The sequence below is a fragment of the Protopterus annectens genome, chromosome 1.part0 (assembly GCF_019279795.1).
Source record: "Protopterus annectens isolate FY-2018-M chromosome 1.part0, PAN1.0, whole genome shotgun sequence".
Lineage (NCBI taxonomy): Eukaryota > Metazoa > Chordata > Ceratodontiformes > Protopteridae > Protopterus > Protopterus annectens.
This window is the reverse complement of record NC_056725.1, coordinates 450,580,819-450,600,533: the sequence shown is the minus strand read 5'-3', so window position 1 is coordinate 450,600,533 and position 19,715 is coordinate 450,580,819. Positions and strand designations below refer to the sequence as shown.

Sequence of the window (19,715 nt, the reverse complement as noted above, 5' to 3'; positions counted from 1 at the left end):
TTTTGTCTTAATTCATGGCAGCCACCATTACCTTAGTTTCTCTGGTGATTATTTAGAGGAGAGTGCTACAGTGGACCCCTGCAGTTTTTTTTTCAATTAATATCTTTATTAAATTATCACATATGACATAGGAAATCTTACATTTATATAAATGAAAAACAACATTGACACCACTTTAGTTGCAAACATACATCACAGACACCACTGAAACAACTGTAGTTGCAAACATTATATATCACTTATAATCTATCCAGTCATTGCCATTTAAGCGTTATATTACTCATTGAAATCCTGCCTCTTAAACCTCATTCCTTGGCAGTTCAGTGGTTATTGAGATGTTAACCGATGAATTTTCCAGTGTCCCTCACAAAAATTTGCATAACCCATGTTCAGTGGTGGCTAGACTGTCCACTTGTATATTAGGGTCAACCTTTTGTTCTCCCTTCTCCCCAGGCCACAGTGACCATGGATATTTCTCAACTGGTTTGTAGGGGCGAGTATATTTATATGGGAAAGACTGTCAAAGACATGTAGTCCCGTTTAGTTTTTAGTCTTCATGTCAGTATCATGGAGATGAGGGCAGTCATGTTAGATTTGTAGGCTTTTCTGGACCCCCTCCGCAGAATCTGGTACATCAACAAACAAGGGGGACACATTCTTACCCATTGTGTCTAGAGGCCATTAGGGTTTGGCAGTGAACAGTGTCTTCACATACCAGGGAAGTCCAGTATTCTAGCAGACCGGTTGAGCAGGTCCATCCTCTTCCCTTATGAGTGGCTCCTCAAGCCATTGCTGGTGTATGTTTTTCAGCCTCTGGGGCTGACCTTGCTGTGATATGTTTGCTACCCTCTTGAACATCAGATGCAGCATTTACTTAGCTGTAATCCTTGCAAGACGGGGAGTCCCTGAGAGATACTCTGATCAACACTTGACCCCCCCCCCCCTCCGTCTCCATTATAACTACAGATCTGAAGTAGGAGAATTCATTTGTCAGCAACCTGTGGGTACGGATCCGATATCGGATCCGAACCGGCATGGTTTATCCAGCTATGGATCCGAGCTCTTAGCTCCTCCCCTCACCCATAATGCCCTGCTCTCTCCCTACATGACCTCAGATCTAGTTTGCCGCGCATGGTAAAGGCTGGATCGTCACAGCTCCAAAAGCTAAGTCTTAGTATTCTTATTAAAGGGTTTTAAAACTTTTAAAACTTTTAAGTTGTGTGAAAGTTATAGGTTTCCCTTCTGTTTATATCTTTTTTGGGTTAATTTAATATAGTTTTTACCCTCCCCTTGCTGGTTCGTAGTTTGTGTGTGTGTGTGTTTTTTTTGGGGAGCCTTTGTGTGAGTGTTTTAGTTTATTTTATTGTTACTATTTAAAAAAAAAAAAAAAAAAAAAAAGTGATGTCTGAGGCCCCAAAGGCTGTTTTTTCAAAGTGCTCCAAGTGTGGCCATAAGCTTTCCCCTGCTGATGGCCACACTCGGTGCGTTCGATGCCTTGGGGTTGAACACCTCACTTCAGGGTGTTCAATCTGTGCAGGTTTCAACCCCAGGGCATTGAAGGAGCGGAGGTCGAAGCTGGTCTTTGCGGGACTCTTGCCCCCAGACTCAGCTTCGGCCCCCGCCCCCTTGGTGGTCACTGCTTCGGCAGTCCCTGCCTTGCCTGCTCCCCCTCCTCCACCCGGGATTCAAACTCCCGCTAAAGGGTCGGAGGAGAGGGAAGCCAGGAAAAAGGACCAGAGAGAGAAGCACCACAAGCGGCGGGCCGAGACCTCCGTTTCGGCCCCGCCGGCTAAGCGGGCTTCTCCTCCGACCTCTCTGGCTGCTGGCTCTCCCCCTCCTCGGCTCCGGTCCCCCGTGCTTTTCACCGGAGCCTGAGGATGAGGAGACCCGACCTCCTTCGAGGCGGCACTCAAGGCCTACCTCGGTAGCCTCGTCGAGGTCTACTTACAGCCTCTCCGATGCTGATCTGGACCGGATGATGCGATGGTTCATCCAGGCCCAGATGCAGATCGGAGTGTTCCTGCCTCCCCCCCCCTCTGGGGGGGAGCTCGACCCCCTTTTTTAAGCCCATTGCTCCTTCTCCGACCCGCTACCCGGGTTCGGAGCGCCCGGAGCCGGGCAGCCTCGGAGCCGCAGGTGGGTCGGCGCCGACAGTACTGGGTACTTCGGATCCGACCCTGCCCTCGAGTCTGTCGGATCCGACCTCTCGGAGCCTTGGCCCGAGCTTCGGATCCGAGGGGCTCAGTGTGCCTTCGGCACCGTCCTTGTCGGAGCGCACTGGTCCCTCAGATCTGAGGGGCTTGGCGCCGGTTCCGATACGCTCATCGGATCCGAGGGGGAGCTGACTTTCGGATCCTATTGTCGAGGCTGGCTTCCCCTCTGCTTTTGATGTAGTGGAGAGGGCTCTGTTGAGGGCATCCGGACCCCCGGCCCTTGCTTCGGCTCTGTCCCGCACTCCATCTGCTCTGGGCCAGGCTTCCATCACCCGGCCACTGGGACAGCCCGCTTCACTGCCCCAAGCAGTTCCTGTGGTTCTGGACATTGCTGGTGAGGGCTCCTCGGACAGCCACCCTGAGGAAGCACCTCGCAAGCATTTGTGTAAGAGGAGGCACATAGACTCCCCCGAGTCTTTGACCGAAGACACTGACTTGGAGGAAGGGGAAGGCTCCCCAAGATCACCCCCTGAGGATGTCTCCTTCGGAGACATCATGGAAATGTTACGGATTAGAGGTGGGTGGTCTGCCCCAAAGTCTTCCTCGGACGAGTCAGTGTTCTTGGAGGCATTTGAAGCGGGCTCGTCTACCTCTTGGGTGTCCCCTCCTGCCGACCCCCTGGTGGACCTTATTACCACCAGGGCGTGGAAGGACCCGGACACCGTGGAGCCAATCCCTAAAAGGTCCGACAGGATCCTTAGCCCCCCTGCTGACCGTGCCCACTGGAGCAAGGGACTCCCGGTAGATGCCATGTTGTCGGCAGCAGCCACTAAGAGGGAACTCGCCCAGGAGAGTCCCTCAATCCATCCCCCGAGCAAGGAGTCTCGGATGATGGACCGTTTGGGGAAGCAAATCTTTAGTTTAGCGACCTTCTCAGTGAGGGCGCTCAACTATTTGGCACACTTCATTAGGATGCAGCGCGATCTTATCAAGGAATACACTGCATCCCCCCCAGAGTCCTTATCGGAGGAGGACAAACTTATGCACTCCACCCATTTGGCCACTCTTCGTTCTGTGACTAACACCTCTATGCGGTTATTTTCCCACGCTACCGAGGGAGCCGCTAGAGCTGCGGGAGCGGGCCAAGTCACAAGACGGCAGGCCTGGCTCCGCCACTGCGATTTTACGGAGCCCTTCAAGGCGTCATTCGCGAACGCCCCCTTTGATGGTTCTGCCCTTTTTGGCAAGACGGTTCGCGATACCTTGGTTCAGAGCGAGAAGGACTGGAAGACGCTGTCTGCCGTCGGAGTCCACTTCTCTGTGCCCCAGAGATCCTACTCTAGGAACCAAAAAGGGCCAGAAGAAGATGTGGTTCCGGAAGTCGCAGCATTCCCAACCCGCTTCGGACAACCAGTCCTTCCGCGGCAGAGGAGGACAGGGAGGATGCCGCCCTAGGGGCAGAGGGGCTCCCAGGAACTTTGGGTCCAGGGAGCCTTTCTCTGAATGGCCCACGCAGCAACCCTGAGGGGTTGCCCGACTGCTCCACTCTGGAGGCAGTCGGGGGACGTTTCTCGGAGCACCTAGCGGCATGGGAGTCCATTACATCGGACCACTGGGTACTCCAGATTATATCCAAAGGTTACAAGATCCCCTTTCTTCATGTCCCAAAGTTAAAAATCCTCCCCGATGTTCCACCCGATCAGAGGGAGGCCGCTTCAGCAGAAATTGGCCATCTGCTGAGAAAAAGAGCCATCCAGCCCGTCCCCCCAGACCAGATCGGATCAGGGTTCTACTCCAGGTTCTTTTTAGTGCCAAAAAAGACGGGGGACCTAACACCCATTCTAGACCTGTCCCTGTTGAACCTGTCAGTTCCCAAAGAGAAGTTCCGGATGGTCACTTTGCAGTCCATCCTCCCCCTTCTAGGGGAGAATCACTGGATGTGCTCTATAGACCTCAAGGACGCGTACTACCACATTCGGATGGACAGACGATCCAGGAGGTTTCTTCGCTTCTGGCTGGGAGCCAGTCACTACCAGTTCAGGGTCCTTCCCTTTGGTCTCACCACAGCCCCCAGGGTGTTCACCAAAGTGTTAGCAGTGGTTGCGGCCCACCTGAGGCTTCAGGGGGTGCAGGTCTTTACATACCGAGACGATTGGCTTCTCACCGCCCCAACAAGGCATCTACTCTCTTTGGCAAGAGACTCCTTCCTTCGTCTAGCTCCCAAGCTAGGCATCACGGTAAACATAGAGAAGTCCAACCTGGTCCCTACTCAAACAATAGAATTTATAGGAGCCAGGTTAGACACGAGAAATTTAAGAGCCTTTCTCACAACCGACAGGGTTCGGAATCTGCGACTCCAGGTGCGGGCCATCCTTCACTCCAGCTTAACACCTGTGGAATTGATCCTGAGGGCGCTAGGGTCTATGGCGGCAGCGATTACTCTTCTTCCGCACGCCCGCTTGAACATGCGGGTGCTTCAATGGACACTTCAGGTGCAATGGTCATTTCTCTCCCTCCCCCTGTATCATCCCATTGCAATCAGCAAGGCTTGCAAGCGGTCTCTCTTGTGGTGGCTCCATTCTCCGGACCTCCACAGGGGCCGCCCCTTTTGTGCATCTCCCCCTCTCGCCACAGTGACCACGGACGCTTCTCGCCTCGGGTGGGGGGGGGGGGCATTTTGCGGGTCGGATGGTCCAAGGCACGTGGAGCGATTCAGAGACCTTCTACATATCAATGTTCTGGAAATGAGGGCGGTGCTCTTGGCATTGCAAGCACTTCAGGCCCTCCTTCCCCTGGAAACAATTGCGATTCAATCAGACAACATGTCGGTGGTCTGGTACATCAACAAACAGGGGGGAACCAGGTCTTACCCTTTATGTCGAGAAGCCATGAGAGTGTGGGAATGGGCGATCTCCACCAACCGCTTTCTCATCGCAACGCATATTCCGGGTCGGACCAACATCCTAGCGGACAAGCTCAGTCGCACCATTCTCTCCCTGTACGAGTGGTCTCTCAATTCTCAATTAGCGAAACGTATCTTCGCACAGTGGGGGACTCCCTGTTGCGATCTCTTTGCTTCTTCTTTAAACGCCAAGTGCGACAGTTTTTTCGCTCTAATCCCCCCTCCAGGGGATTCTCCGAGAGACGCTCTGATGCATGCTTGGCCTCCCGGTCTTCTTTACGCATACCCCCCTCTACCTCTGATGCTACAAGTACTTCAGAAAGCCTCTCGGTTGGGGTGCAGAATGATCCTCATTGCCCCGTTCTGGCCTCGAGAGATCTGGTTCCCTTACCTAAGGTCTCATTCAGTGAATCCACCTTGGATTCTAGATCCCATTCCAGATCTGATATCACACCCATCGAACCTGCCAACTCCGAACCTGGACAACCTGAAGTTGACTGCTTGGCTGCTCCAGTTCCACTCCTAATCAGGACTCCCGGTATCTCGTCCCCAGTTAAGGCCATTCTGGTAGCGGCCCACAAGCCCTCTACCAGAAAAATTTACCGCAGTAAATGGAAGCGTTTCTCCATTTTGGCAGAGCGGCAAGACCTATATCCTTTTACGGTTCCCCTTCCTTTCGTTCTAGATTTCCTTACTACTCTCTTTGATGGCGCCAGTAGTTCCACGGTCAAAGTTCAGCTGGCGGCCATATCTCATTACCATGTTGGACACTATTCAGGGTCTCTTATGTCGGCTAAGTTATGCAAAACCTTCCTAAAAGGCACCTTTTTGCTCAGACCCCCTGTCAAAGAAACGGTTCCCCCGTGGGATCTTTCCTTGGTACTTCAGGCCTTGACCGCTCCCCCCTTCGAACCTGCGGCCACAGTCGATCTTAAATACTTGTCCTTTAAGACTGCTTTTTTGGTAGCCATTACTTCGGCTAAGAGAGTTTCGGAGCTTCAGGCCCTGTCCATGAAACCGCCTTATTTGATTTTTCATCCGGACCGGGTGTACCTAAGGATCAATCCCTCCTTTCTTCCCAAAGTAGCTTCGGAAGCTAACATTAATCAGTCCATCAACCTCCCTGTTTTCTTCCCTAAGTATCAAAACAAAGGCGAATACAAGCTGCATTCCTTGGATGTTCACAGGCAGCTTTGTTTTTACCTTCATAGGACAGCTGGTCATAGGCAATCAGACCAGTTGTTCATTTATTTGCCAAATTCAATCTGGGTAAACCAATTTCCAAAGTTTCTTTGTCACGCTGGATTTCTCAGTGTATTCTGTTGGCGTACCAAGCCTCTGGGAGGCCCGCACCGGAGCGAGTCCATGCTCATTCGACCCAGTCTGTCTCTACTTCAGCTGCCTTTAAGTCTAGGGTTCCTCTGGATGACATTTGTTCAGCAGCCACTTGGGCTTCATCTCATACCTTTATTACTCATTACAAGCTGGACGTCACTTCTAGAGGTAGAGCATCCTTTGGCTCCACGGTGCTCCGGAATATCCTTCCATGATGGCCACCCAAGATTCAGGTAGCTGGGGACTCTGTCCCACAGGTTGCTGACAAATGAATTCTCCTACTTCAGATTTAGAAGTTATGTACTTACCATAACGTTCCATCTGAGTAGGTGGATTCATTTGTCTGCAACCATCACGCCCTCCTATCCCCCTGGCCTTGTCAGTTTCCTGCATAGGGTGTGTTACCCTTTGGTTAGGGTAGATGGTGCAGGGCAAACTCGATCTGAGGTCATGTAGGGAGAGCAGGACATTATGGGTGAGGGGAGGAGCTAGGAGCTCGGATCCATAGCTGGATATACCATGCCGGTTCGGATCCGATAACGGATCCATACCCACAGGTTGCAGACAAATGAATCCACCTACTCAGATGGAACGTTATGGTAAGTACATAACTTCTAATTTCTACAGAAAGCAATGCAGAGCAAGACTACACTGATCCTCATTGCTCCCTCAACAGGTGTGGTTTCCCTTCCTCTGGTGTTATCTGATTCATCTTCCATAGGTGCTGGACCTTGCGCCACATTTTCTCTCTCGCCCCTCTGGAAGCCTGACCTGGACATTGAAGCCTTCAAAATGATCGCATGGCTTTTCCAGTTGCGATGATAGTTAAGTTGAGGCTTTCATCCCAAGATGTACACATTCCAACTATCCCATAGAAGCCTTCATCCAGGAAGATTTCCAAAAGTAAATGGAAAAGATTTTCAAGTTGGGCTTCCAGTGGGAATATAGATCTCTCTTCAACTCTTCATCCAGCTGTTTTAGACTTTTTGGCCTCCCTTTTTCCTTGTAGTCCTAGTTACTCTGTCAAAGTCCTTTGGCAGTGATCTCCATTTTTCACATTGGAGAAAACCATTCGCCATTGCTTTCTTGAAATTATCTAAAGGCTTCTTATGGGGCATCTTCCTACTGTGACCTTCATTTAGATCCTGTTTCTCCTTAGGATATTACCATTTCTGCAAACTTTGACAAGACCACCTTTAGAACCTACAGGCACATCTGATTTGAAAACCTTTCCTGTAAAACTCTGTTAATGCTGGCAGTTACTTCTGCACAGAGTATTAGAATTTCATGCCCTTTCTTGTAAAGCTCCTTATTTGATTTTCCACAAGGATAGAGCGACTTTTAGAACAAACCCATCTTTTCTCATTAAGGTGGCTTCTGAATCATCCGTCAACTAGTCTTGGAATCTTACAGATTTCTTTCCCCATTTTGCTTATAAGGGCAGATACGTGCTATGCCTTCTGTGTATGCATTGTCAACTCAGGTTCTACTTGCATCGCACTAAGGACATCAGGAAGCCTGACCAGTTCTTTACCTAATTTTGGTTGAGAAAAAGGAAACGAATGTCCAATACAGCTCTTTCACATCAGCTATCTGAGTGCATCTCTTGTGTCTCTAGAGAAGGGTTTGTCTTTGCCTGGCACTCCAAAGGCTCAATCTGTTAAATCAGTTGCTGCACCAGCTGCCTTTTTCTTCATAGTACCAATTGATGACATTTTTGCTGCAGCTACTTAATTGAATGTCCATACCTTCATATCTCGCTATGTTAGATTACAGTCCAGGTCTAGAACCTTGGTTCAGCTGTCCTCCAGAATCTCTCTCCATGAGACCTGCAACATTTATGGTAGCTGGGGGACTTGAGCAACTGATGTAAGACACCACTGGATATAAGTTATGTACTTACCATAACATTAGATCAGTGTTGTCTGTTTCTGTCCTTCCTCATCCCCTCCCCCTCCAGATTCATATTTCATTATTTTGGAGCTACTGCACCACTTTTTCTGGTGGCTTCATCACGTATTCTTCAAGCTCTGTGATCAGATGTCATTGCCTTTTTGTGTTATTTATGGTGACAACATGTAACAGGTTTATTATAGAGTGCAAGCAAACTGAAGTATTTTGCCATTAGGAAGGGAATTAAGGGCAACTGGAGGAGAGCCAAAGCCTTGAATCCAGAGTCTGTGTGTGTGTCTGAAGTTAGATTATAGTTGATCTGGTAACCCATCTACTGAGGAGGGATGGAAGCAGACAACACAGATCTGTTATTATGGTAATTTCATAATTTTCATTTTTCATTCAAAACTGGGCAATGAAAAAAATTGCCTTTCCTTGACAATTGAACAGTTTGCTCTACTCTGGATGTTGGGAAAACTTGTTTTACATTTATTTATGCTTTTACAGCCTGGTCCTTATGAACAGCTACAGTGGTTTCCAGAATGCTCCACCGGAATTCCAGATGCTCAAACCCTGAAGGAATGGATGGGCATTGGAGAGGTATGTTCTATGTGAAAGTTTTGACATTTTTTAACATCAGATGATATAGTTTTATTTGGCTGTACACTAATCCTGTAAGTTGGTTATAACTCCTACCAACAAACAGCCCTTGGCTTATGTTTTTTTTTTTGCAGTAATTCCATTCTCCACGGTAACAAACTGTCCTATCACTTGCATAGAAGGTTGTAACCTATCTGAGGTACAGCTAACCAGGTCTCTTTGCTAATTTTAACAGAAGTTAATCCATGGCCTCTGATTCCTAACTGACTGGAATTTCTGAAGAGATTTGTTGAGCAAAAATGTTTCTATACATTTAATGAGAATATATTAATATTCATAGTAGAGTACCTGTATTTGCTCTCAATGCTGTGTGTGAGATCAGTGAAGTAAGGTGTAAAGATGTTTTCTCCTTAATTCTAAAGTTCATCACTCCACAAGTATATGTAGAGATACTGGCCTGTGGGAGTAACTGCAAAAACCCTTCTTATGGAGTTTTGTTTTTAATTGCCATTTTTTGTTATCTACAGTAGTAATGCATAGCTTTTTTTTCCCTATCATTACAGGAGTTGACTGGTTATGGCTCTTTGTAAAGACTTGGATCTTTCTAAAGCTGTACAGCTGTCTTGAAACTTTATCTGGTATTCTCATTTGAGCTGGGGAGGCCGCGGTTGTGCAGCGGTTGGCGTTGTCACCTCAAAGCAAGAGGTTCTCTGGTTAGATCCTCTGCTGGGGTCCCTTCTGTGCAGAGTCTGCATGTCCTCCGTGTGGTCTCATGGGTTTCCTCAGGGTGCTCCGGTTTCCTTCCACATCCCAAAGACATGCTGTAGGTGGATTGGACCCTCTAAATTGGCCCTTAGGCATGGGTGCGTGTGTGTGCATTCTGTAGAAGGTTGGGCACTGGCTGGCAACTCGACACCGTAAAACTTCACTGCCAATCATGAAGCGGACAGATGATCTGCTGTGGCGACCCCTAACCCAGAAAAGCCGAAATAAGTTGTTCTCCTTTGAGCTGCTTATATAATGGGAGCAAGTTTTCTAGGGTTATTTATTTTCTATCTATAATGTTTCTTCACTTGCCATTAAGACATTTGAAAAAACAAACTGCCAAATGTGCTGTCATTTTGTCTGAAGGAGAAGCTGAAGAGACTTTGTTCAGCAGGCTTGAAAATATTTAGTCCTACTGTGCTACGATGCATATTTAATGCTTTTACCCCCCCCCCCCAAAACAGTATCCTGTTTGAACTTTAGCATTGTGAAACCTACTGCCTAATTTCGCATGTTGAAAATCATTCTGTGGTACCTTAAGTGAAACATGGGTTCCCATGCTTATTTCCACATTTTCTGTTGCTTTCGTGCTTCACAAGTTAGGAATAAAGACAAACTTGAATAAAAGAAATAATGGCATTTATTGCAAACATATTCAGTGAGTGTGCTTCATCAGAGAGTTTCATGTTCTGATATCAACAACTGAAAAGCCTATTCTAAATGACTGCTGAAAGGCCCAGATTGATGTACATAATTTAAGGATCTTGCAGCTCAGACCTAAGGCTTCCAGTTCTTACTTAACTTTAGAGTCCATTGCTTCAGCCAACTATTCTGCTTCCTGTGTTTAGGATCTGTCATTTATTTTGTGCATGCTTAGGCAAAAAACTTAGTTTATGCTTCTTGATTCTTTGAGTACAAATTTTATTTTTGTGTTAGGGAAGTACCTAGATTCAGGTTCTCTTTTGTTGTAAAACACTGATGTCCGCCGGCTGCCCACTTGAAAGTACTTTCCTACTCCATTGCTATACATCAGACTTTCATATGATTTTTTCTTCTCACGTTTCAAAACCCTCAACATTTGGCTTTTGTGATTTCAGATTTTGTAAGGGAATGGACAACTTTGGTTAAAATTAGAAAACCTCTTATGCTCCACTACATTACATTGGGTAAAAGGTACCTTGGAGAAACTTTGCACTTGTTAATCTGACATCTGCAAGGCAAGCATCTGAGTTGCAAGATACTGTGGTGGGGAAAACCTTACCTGTTTTTTCATAGAGTATCACTCTGTTGACTAACTCCACATTCATGCCTAATAGTTGTCTCAGAGGTCACTTTGAATCAAGCCATTGATCTCCCAGTTTTTTATACAGAGTCAGAAACAAGGGAGAACAGATTCTTCTTCATATCTTGGATGTGCACAGTTGACTCAGGTAGTACCCTGACAGAACCAAGTCCTTCAGGAAAGTCGACCAGCTGTTTATTTTCTATATGGTGCATAAGAAAGGTCAGCCCATGTCTAAACAGACTGTCTATAAGTGGATGTCCTCTGCAATTGTGTTTTGCTATCCCCACCATTGCAAAAGTATTTCAGGCAGGGTTAGGGTCCATTCTACCTGGGCCTTAGCGTCTGTGGTGGTACATTAGAAAGGGATGGGCTCTAGAAGCATTCTGAAGGCAGTTACTTGGTCCTCTGTCCGTACATTTACAAAGCACTTCAAACTGGATTCCTTCTCTAGATTCAGGGGAGTATTTACAAGGCCCATTCTCCAGAGGATCCTGTACACTTATCCTTCTTCCTCCCAGTACGGGTAAGCTTTGGTGATCTACCCATAGGCTACTGCAGCTGCAAGAATGATGAATGTAGTACATTCAAGTAAGTCATCGTTAGCTACAACAGTAGCTGTTCAAATTCTTCACTGTTGCAGTAGCCACAGTCACGCTGTGGGTTACAACTTTTAATGTTGAAATTGTTTTTCTTGTGGTTAGCCTTTCATTGGTTACAGTAATTAGTAGTTATGGTTGCTTCAATATTAGCTACCTTTTCTCTTTTTTGAAATAAGTCCTGAATATTTTGTAGTTACACTGGCTACTTGTTTGTACTTTCCTCTAAAAGGGATTAGCCAGGGGTGTCCAACCTTTTTGTCTCAGGGCCACATATCATACAATTCAGAGGTCGCGTACCATACTTGGCAAGGTTTGGGGGGGCCACATTGCTATCTCCAGCATGTATCTGTCCATTCAAAACAGTTATAGGACATACCAAGGGCCAAATAAAATGCTTTGGTGGGCTGGATTATGGCTTTAGGACCATCTGTTGGACATCTCTGGATTAGCCTGTAGCCATGCAGAATGACTGTTTGGGAAGGGCGTTGGAGCTTTTGGAACCTGGCTATATGCCTTATTTCTTGGCAGGATACAACCCATAGGCTACTGCAGCAGTGAAATATTTGAACATCATCTGTTACGAGTAAGTGTAACGTTCATAACTGTACTTTACTTCCCTTTGATTTGAATGTGTTATTCACTTTAATTTTGATGTTTATATTTCTTCTACCTGTTTCTGCACGTCTTTACAGCTCTACCATTAACAGAAGTCCTTAGATCTTCTTTTGTTTTTTTAGATCGACAACTTTAAATGAAGGTAAATTTTTAAGAACCTAGTCATCTTTGTATCTGCCAACTTCTTCTCTACTAGAAACCGATCTATGAAACTATTAGGACCATTGTTAAAAAATGTAATTAGAAGAGAAGCCAGCTATTTGGTGATGTTATACAAAGCACATATACATCCCATATTCTGTATCCTCAATTTACACAGTTGTAATGCCTGGATTCTGTACGGAGTAGGTTCACCAAGAATTTTTTAAAACAAGGTGATGTGTCATATAAGGAACACTATATATTTAAATTTGTACACCTTAAGATGTCTTTAGAAGATGTAAATTTATTTTGTCATTTAAAGTACTTTCTGACAAGTCTGTCCAAGACTTCCAAGATAGCTGCAAACTGATCAACAGATTAATTTTGGCTCTACCACTGTGAAAAAAAATAAAAGAAACTTGAGAAATAAGAGGCAGTGATATTGACAACTTGAGCAAAATTCAGTTACTGGCTAGTAAATGCACTGCTTGGATGCCAGCAAAGTGGAAATTTAGAGAACCTAAAAGAAAATCATCCAAAAAATAAAGAGAAAATATTGGACTGGAAGAATCCTGTGTATGTTCAGCAAAAAGCAGTTCAAGCTTCAGCTTTTGTACAAGAGATATTTTCCAGTAACTTACAGGAAAAACCAAATGTACTCAGAGGTGATTAAAATAAATGAAACATTCTAGGAGTATACAAACTTTAATAATAAAAAGGCTGAAAAATGGAAGAAGCTTTAGCTGTTCAGATGAACTGATAAAACTGCAAAAGTCAGATTATGAAATTAAGAAGAGACTGGATGAAAGTCAGACTTCTCAAGAACAGTTTCATTTCAAAAAAATTGCAAGACACAGCTCGCAGGGAATTCCTGGGATTTTCTTCTGTACCAGAGAGACTGGAAGGAACAAGACTGTATTAATTTTATGAAAGCACAAATAAGCAATTAAAGTTGTATTCCACAGCAGGATTTGTTAATTGAAAGGTCCAAACCTAGTCATAAGAAAGCAGCCAAGATTTGTATTAATAAAGATGCAATCATACCAGCAGAAGTTGTTGATCCTGGCAAAACTGTCACAAAAGGTCAAAGTATTAAAAATTTGAGACAACAGTGTGTTTGTGGAAAATGATTTATTCACTGTACATCAGGTAGAAGAGAAGCAAATGTATCCCAGCAGTCAGGGAATGCTGAGAGGCAGGTGTGAGATTCAAGCTGCTGCATCCAGCTGTCTTCAGAATATCTTTTTTTCCTGGAAGAACAAAGATATTTTTGGATACAAAGCAGGCTAAAGTGGAAATAAAAAAGTTTCACCACAAACGGAAAGAAGTGCTGCTTCCCATTCTTTTAACAATAAAGATAATAGAGATACTTTGCCAATAAAACTTTTTCAAGTGTTCCAAAGGAAAATGCTTGAGAGGCAGAAAAAAAGGACAGGAATTGACTAGCAGAATCAGGAGTACCTAGGACTTGAACCAAAGCCTGGTGATGGGAGAGAGTGATGAACAGGAAGAAGACCAGCCGCACTGAAATTAGTGACCAAATGGAAGATTGTAAAGCATTAATCACATTTATGAAATGTGGCTTTGCAAGAAAAAGTGGCTGAGAAAGACTGGCCTTATGTTGACTTTGTTAAACTGGTGAGTTGACTAAAGCGGAAACTCCATTTTTTCGTTAATGTTTAGAAGGACACTAAAAGGGGAAAAAAATAACTGTAAATAATTTTTGTTTATCAGTATTTGTCTAAACCTTTTTATTATTTAAATTGCATGTTATATATATAGTAATGCAGTTTTATGTCGCATGTAGTCAGGAGTATTTTAAATGTTGGAGGAGACTTTTTAGTGATTGTTGTGCACGTTAAAAATGTTAAAGTAAGCAGATATTTTTTATTTGTAAGGAAATGTAGGCTTTACAGTAGGACAAGAGAGGGAAGTATAGAATAAAGCATGTTTATAGTTCATAGGTTGGTACTAGGCTTTCGGCCCTAGGGCCTATATAATCCTATCCATAACAATTCCCTGGCTGTTTCTTCCCACAGTATTTACTTCCCTGGACCCCTTTCTTAGCATATTAATGTTAATATGCTGTGATCTTGGGTTTCTGGGATGGGGTATAAAAGTACATGGGTTGTATGTAGAATAAAAATTTCTCTTTAAATGTCTACATTAATGCCTTTGCTTCAGAAGCTTAGCAGGCTGAACTAGCTCCCTGTGCCTCTGCGATGAATCTATGGTTGCCAGAATATTGAATGTCAAAAATGGGTCACTTTTTATGATAACATATTTTGCAGGACAAACCATATCCCCAATCAGTGCAAATGACTAGAATTTATGTAAAAAAAAAATCCTCCCTGTTATAGAATGCGAGTTGTTTTTGCTGTTTCAAATAACCTTAGGGCATTTAAGGCAGAAAATAACATTTTATGCAACTATTGCTGTAACTGTAAGAAACAGTTTGTCCTAAAATATCAGGACATTTGCCAGATTTCATAGTTTTTTTTTCACAAGAATGCAGTGACCTAAATATGGACTGTCCCACTTAGAGGGAAGGTGGTAACCCTGGATGAACCAGTGCCCCACTCTCTCAGCTCTTCAAGTGAAGAAAAAAATCAAGTGTTCTTTCTACTGGCACACATACCAGGTGGTCAGATGCACATCCCCTTCCTACTCCATCCTGGTCAGTAATTCAAGTCTCATTTCTGTGCCCTGTTCCCAGCCCTCCTTGAGCACATTTTATTAAAAAAATGTTTTTTTTTTTTTCTTATAAACTGTAGCACACTTGCTACACTAGCTAAAAGAATAGCAAAGGGGTTTCCAAAATTGATAGATGTAGATCATTGTGGTTTTGTGGAGAGGAGTAGGTAAACCTATGACAGCATTAACAGAACAATGGTGATCTAGAGGGAATCAGAATGTAAGAAAATACCACTGTTGTTCAACAGTGCAATCTGAGGATGTTATGTAGTCCTATCTCGCCTACATTCTTACCCGTGGGTTCAGAGCCGAATATCGGCTCCGACTTGGCCAATTTTTTTCTAGCTCGAAGTCTTTCATTGGCTGGGCTAAGCAGGTATCCCATGGTGCACTGCTCCATATCCCCAGATTTCGTTTGCCGCTCGTGTAGCTTGGACGTGGTCTCGCTTGGCTGTGGCTAAGTACCCCTTTTTTCTTGTCTTAAAGAAAAGTTTTGGCGTATAATCAAAGCTATTTTCATAGCTTTTTGTCTAAGTTTGTTGAGGTTGTGATCGTGTGATTGTTTGTGTGGTATCCCGCTGACTGTTCCCTCGGGCTAGGCCCATTTCAGTTAGAGGGCCTAGTCCTCCTCATATTGCCTTCTTGTGTGAGTGCGGTCTAGACCGTTTAAGTTAGAGGTTTGGGCTATTCCCTTTCCTTGTGTTCATCAACCTTTTTGTTGAGAGGTTTGTACTTGTTCTTTAGTGTGTGTGTTTGGTCACTGTTTAGTGTCGTTCCCGCGTTTTGTGCTGTGAGCGCCTGTGAGTTATTCTCAGACTTGTTTTTGCTTTTTGGTGTAGTACTGAAGATGTCCAAAGATCCCAAGGAGCACAAACCTCCAGGTTTCAAAAAGTGCTCTAAATGTGGGTACAAAATGTCCATCACCGATGGGCATTCCATTTGTGTCTATTGCCTGGGAGCCATTCATCTGCAGGAATCCTGCAGTTTTTATCATGCGTTCAGTCCTAGAGTTCTCCAAGAGAGAAAGAAAAAGCTAATTTTAAAGGGACTCTTGAAACCCTCTTTTGAAGAGGCTATGGATTCGTCTCCCGGTGGAAAATCAAAATCTGGCAAGTCTAAAAAGAGATCTCCGTCCCAGTCAGCTTCATTGGAGCCTCCGGAGAAAATGTCAAAAACTGCATCAACCTCCTCGGCTCCACTGTCCTCGGGGCCGCAGGAACTGTTGGTGTTGACGGAACCGGCGTCTGCTCCAATTTTATTGGAACCTCTTAGGAGACGATCGCCCAGTCTCAGACCAGTTTCTCCTGAGAGGAGACCTCAATCTCCCTCCCTGTCTTCCAAATCCTCCAGGACCCTTTCGGATGTGGATGTTGATAGGGTGGTTCAGAGGCTCCTCCAATCACCGGTTTTGGCAAAATTATTTTCGGCTCCAGCCCAGTCTGCTCTGGAGCCCGTCCCAACCCCGTCTTTGATCATTCCTCCTCCGAGCTCATCTCTTGTCATCGGAGCCGGAGTGTTCCGTGCCATGTGATGTTACTAGGCCAGCTCCAATGGCCCCTTTGGCACCATCGGTGCCGGCATCGGCTCCGTCCTCTGGGTTCGGGACTCTGGATTCTTTGGTCAGGCTCAGGGGACATCTCGGGGCTTATTTCGGTCCCGAACCTCCCTCTCGGTGCCTCTGCTATGGGAACTCTGACCCCCGTCATGGCCTCGGAGGCTGGTCGCTCCTCGGTTTCGGGGGGCCTGCCTCCGAGGCTGTAAGAACCTCGCTGGCCAGATCGTCAGCTACATCAGGCGGGTCGGTCACTCTGTCCCTCACCACTCTGGTGAGAGCTTCTGATCACCACCCATCCATGGACAGCAGAGCACCAGGGGGATACCCCCACGAGTGGTCCCCAAATTTCTGAGGGTCCCTCGGAGTTCGTGCCTGAGGAGCCCCCTAGAAAGAAAACGTGCAATAGGAAGCACATAGACTCCCAGGATGAGTCCCTCACCTCTGATACTGACCTCAAGGAATCTGAGGGGGTCCCCCAAGTTATCCTCTGATGTTTCCTTCTCCGACATCCTGGAGATACTGAAACAAAGAGGTGACTGGCCATCCAAAGCCCCTTCGGAGGAGGAGTCAGTATTCCTTAAGGCTTTTGGTGCTCAGCCCTCCGCCCCCTGGGTATCTTCACCCTTCGACAAGCTCCTTGAGCTGATATGTCGAAGAGTGTGGGAAACCCCTGATTCTGTGGATCCCGTGCCCAGGCGTCCCAACAAGTTTCTTTCTGCCCCCCAGGGCAAAGAGTTTCTGTCTAGAGTCCCTGTAGATGCGGCAGCCACTCAGAAGGAAGTAGCAGAGTCTTCTTCATCCGTCCATCCTCCTAACAAGGAGTCCAGGACCTTGGATCGGTACGGGAAGCGTACCCTCTTGTCAGCAACCTTTACCTTATGGTCACTGAATTACCTGTCTCACTTCACTCGGCTCCAGAGAGATCTTCTCAAGGAGTTAGGAGATACTCTTGCAGGTACCGTTCCTGAGGCGGTGGCTCAGATGGTTAACGCCCAGGTCTCTACCCTCAATTCCATTGTCAACTCATCCATGTGGCTCATTTCGTATGCAGACGAGGGAGCGGGTAGGGCAGCAAGCTCAGGAGTCTCCCATAGAAGACAAGCCTGGCTGCGCCTGTGTCACTTTGCAGAGGCCTTCAAGTCTTCCTTCACTGACGCCCACTTTGATGGTTATTCTTTGTTTGGGACCAAAGTGAAAGACACCCTCACCAGGTGCGAGCAAGAGGGAAAGACCCTGTCTGCCATAGGGGTCCATTTTTCCGTTCCTTCTAGGCTTTATCCCAAGGCCCAGCGGGGGGGGGGGGGTTCAAGAAATCACAGAGGTTTTTTCCTGCCGCACAGGGTGAAACCCCCCTCCAGAGGCAGGGGAAGGGGAGGTTATTCAGGGAGACGCCGCCCCAGAGGCAGAGGGGGCCCCCGCAATTCGGGAGACCGCGATTCCTTTTGTGGCTCTCCCTACTCTCGTTCCTGAGGGAGTGCCCAGCTGTGCTTATCCGGAGCCAGTCGGGGGGGGGGGGGTCAAATTTCTTTATATCCGGAAGCCTGGGAAAGCATCACCCAGGACTGATGGGTATTACGGATAATTTCCGGAGGTTATCTCATTCCATTTACATCAGAACCCCCCCTTCAATTAGAAAAATCCCAGATGTTCCACCCAGTTAAAGGGATCAAGCAACCTCAGAGGTCTCAAAGCTGCTAGAAAAAGGGGCCATCCAGCATGTCCCCTCAGACCAAATTGGATTAGGGACTTACTCAAGATTCTTTTTGGTGTTGAAAAGAACAGGTGACCTGAGACTAATATTAGATCTCAGCTGACTGAACAACTATGTACACAAGTCCAAGTTCCATATGGTCAGTCATGCTACAATCGATTTTCCCATTGTTGGGAGAGGAGGTATGGATGTGCTCCATCAACCTCAAGGATGCTTACTTACTACCATGTGAAAATGGACAGGGCATCCAGGAGTCACCTACGCTTCTGGCTGGGAGCCAGTCATTTCCAGTTTCAAGCCCTGCCCTTTGGTCTCACCACAGCCCCAGGGTGTTCACCAAGTGCATGGCGGTGGTGACAGCTCACTTGAGACGTCAGGGATTCCAAGTGTTTCCGTATCTGGACGATACCTTACCGCCCCCACCAGGCATCAACTAGTTCAAACCAGGGACGCTACCATTACTCTGTCACCAGTTGGGTATAACAATAAATTGGGAAAAATCTGATTTATTGCCCTCGCAGCGTGTCACCTTTATAGGAGCAGAATTAGACACCATTCTAATGCGAGCATTTTTACTGCAGGAGAGGATTAGAGTCTTACAACAACAGATACACATGCTGATGCCCCTGAAGCAAGCGAAGGCAAGATGGGTTCTCCAGCTCCTAGGAACCATGGCAGCAACAATCATGTTGGTCCCTCTAGTGAGATTGCACATAAGAATTCTCCAATGGCTCCTCTTTGCTCAATGGTCTCTCCAGAGATTTTCACTCTTTCACCCCATTTTGATCACGGACAGATGCAAGCAGGACCTCGGTTGGTGGCTTCGCACCAACAGTTTGGACGGGGGAAGGCCCTTCGTTCCACCCATCCCGGTTGCCACGGTGACCACGGACGCCTCCCAGATGGGGTGGGGGGGGGCATTATCTTGGCAGAACAGTCCAAGGCATGTGGCAAGAACACGAGATACATCTGCATATAAATATCTTAGAGATGAGAGCAGTGCTACTTGCGTTGCAGGCACTTGAGTGTTCTACCTCTAGGGACGATTGCGATACACTCGGACAACAGGTCAGTAGTGTGGTATCTAAACAAGCAAGGGGGAACCAGGTCTTACCCTCTGTGCAGAGAGGCCATGCTTGTGTGGCATTGGGCAGTAACTTCCCAACGGTTTCTGGTGGCAACGCACATTCCGGGGAAGTCCAACGTGATTGCGGACAGGCTAAGCAGAGCTATTCTGATGCCTTACGAGTGGTCCCTGAATCGCCTGGTTGCAGAGCGAAAGTTCAGCAGATGGGCTCAGCCTTGCTGCCCCACAGGGGGAGTCACCCAGGGATGCTTTGGTTCATGATTGGCCCTCCGGTCTGCTTTATGCTTTCCCTCCGTTTCCCTTGCTATCAAAGGTGATTCAGAAAGCGCAATCCTTGGGAAGCATAATGATTCTGATTGCTCCACACTGGCCTCACCAAG

The 19,715-nt window shown here is 46.4% G+C and overlaps 1 protein-coding gene across 1 annotated transcript in view; it reads left to right on the top strand.

The window, feature by feature from the left end:
• CMTR1 (cap methyltransferase 1) overlaps window positions 1-19,715 on the top strand; it is a 2,799,821-nt gene that overhangs the window by 293,769 nt on the left and 2,486,337 nt on the right. Inside the window, exon 5 of the mRNA XM_044060367.1 lies at window positions 8,791-8,883. Within this exon, the coding sequence (XP_043916302.1) occupies window positions 8,791-8,883 (93 nt within the window). The remainder of the gene's footprint in view (window positions 1-8,790; window positions 8,884-19,715) is intronic.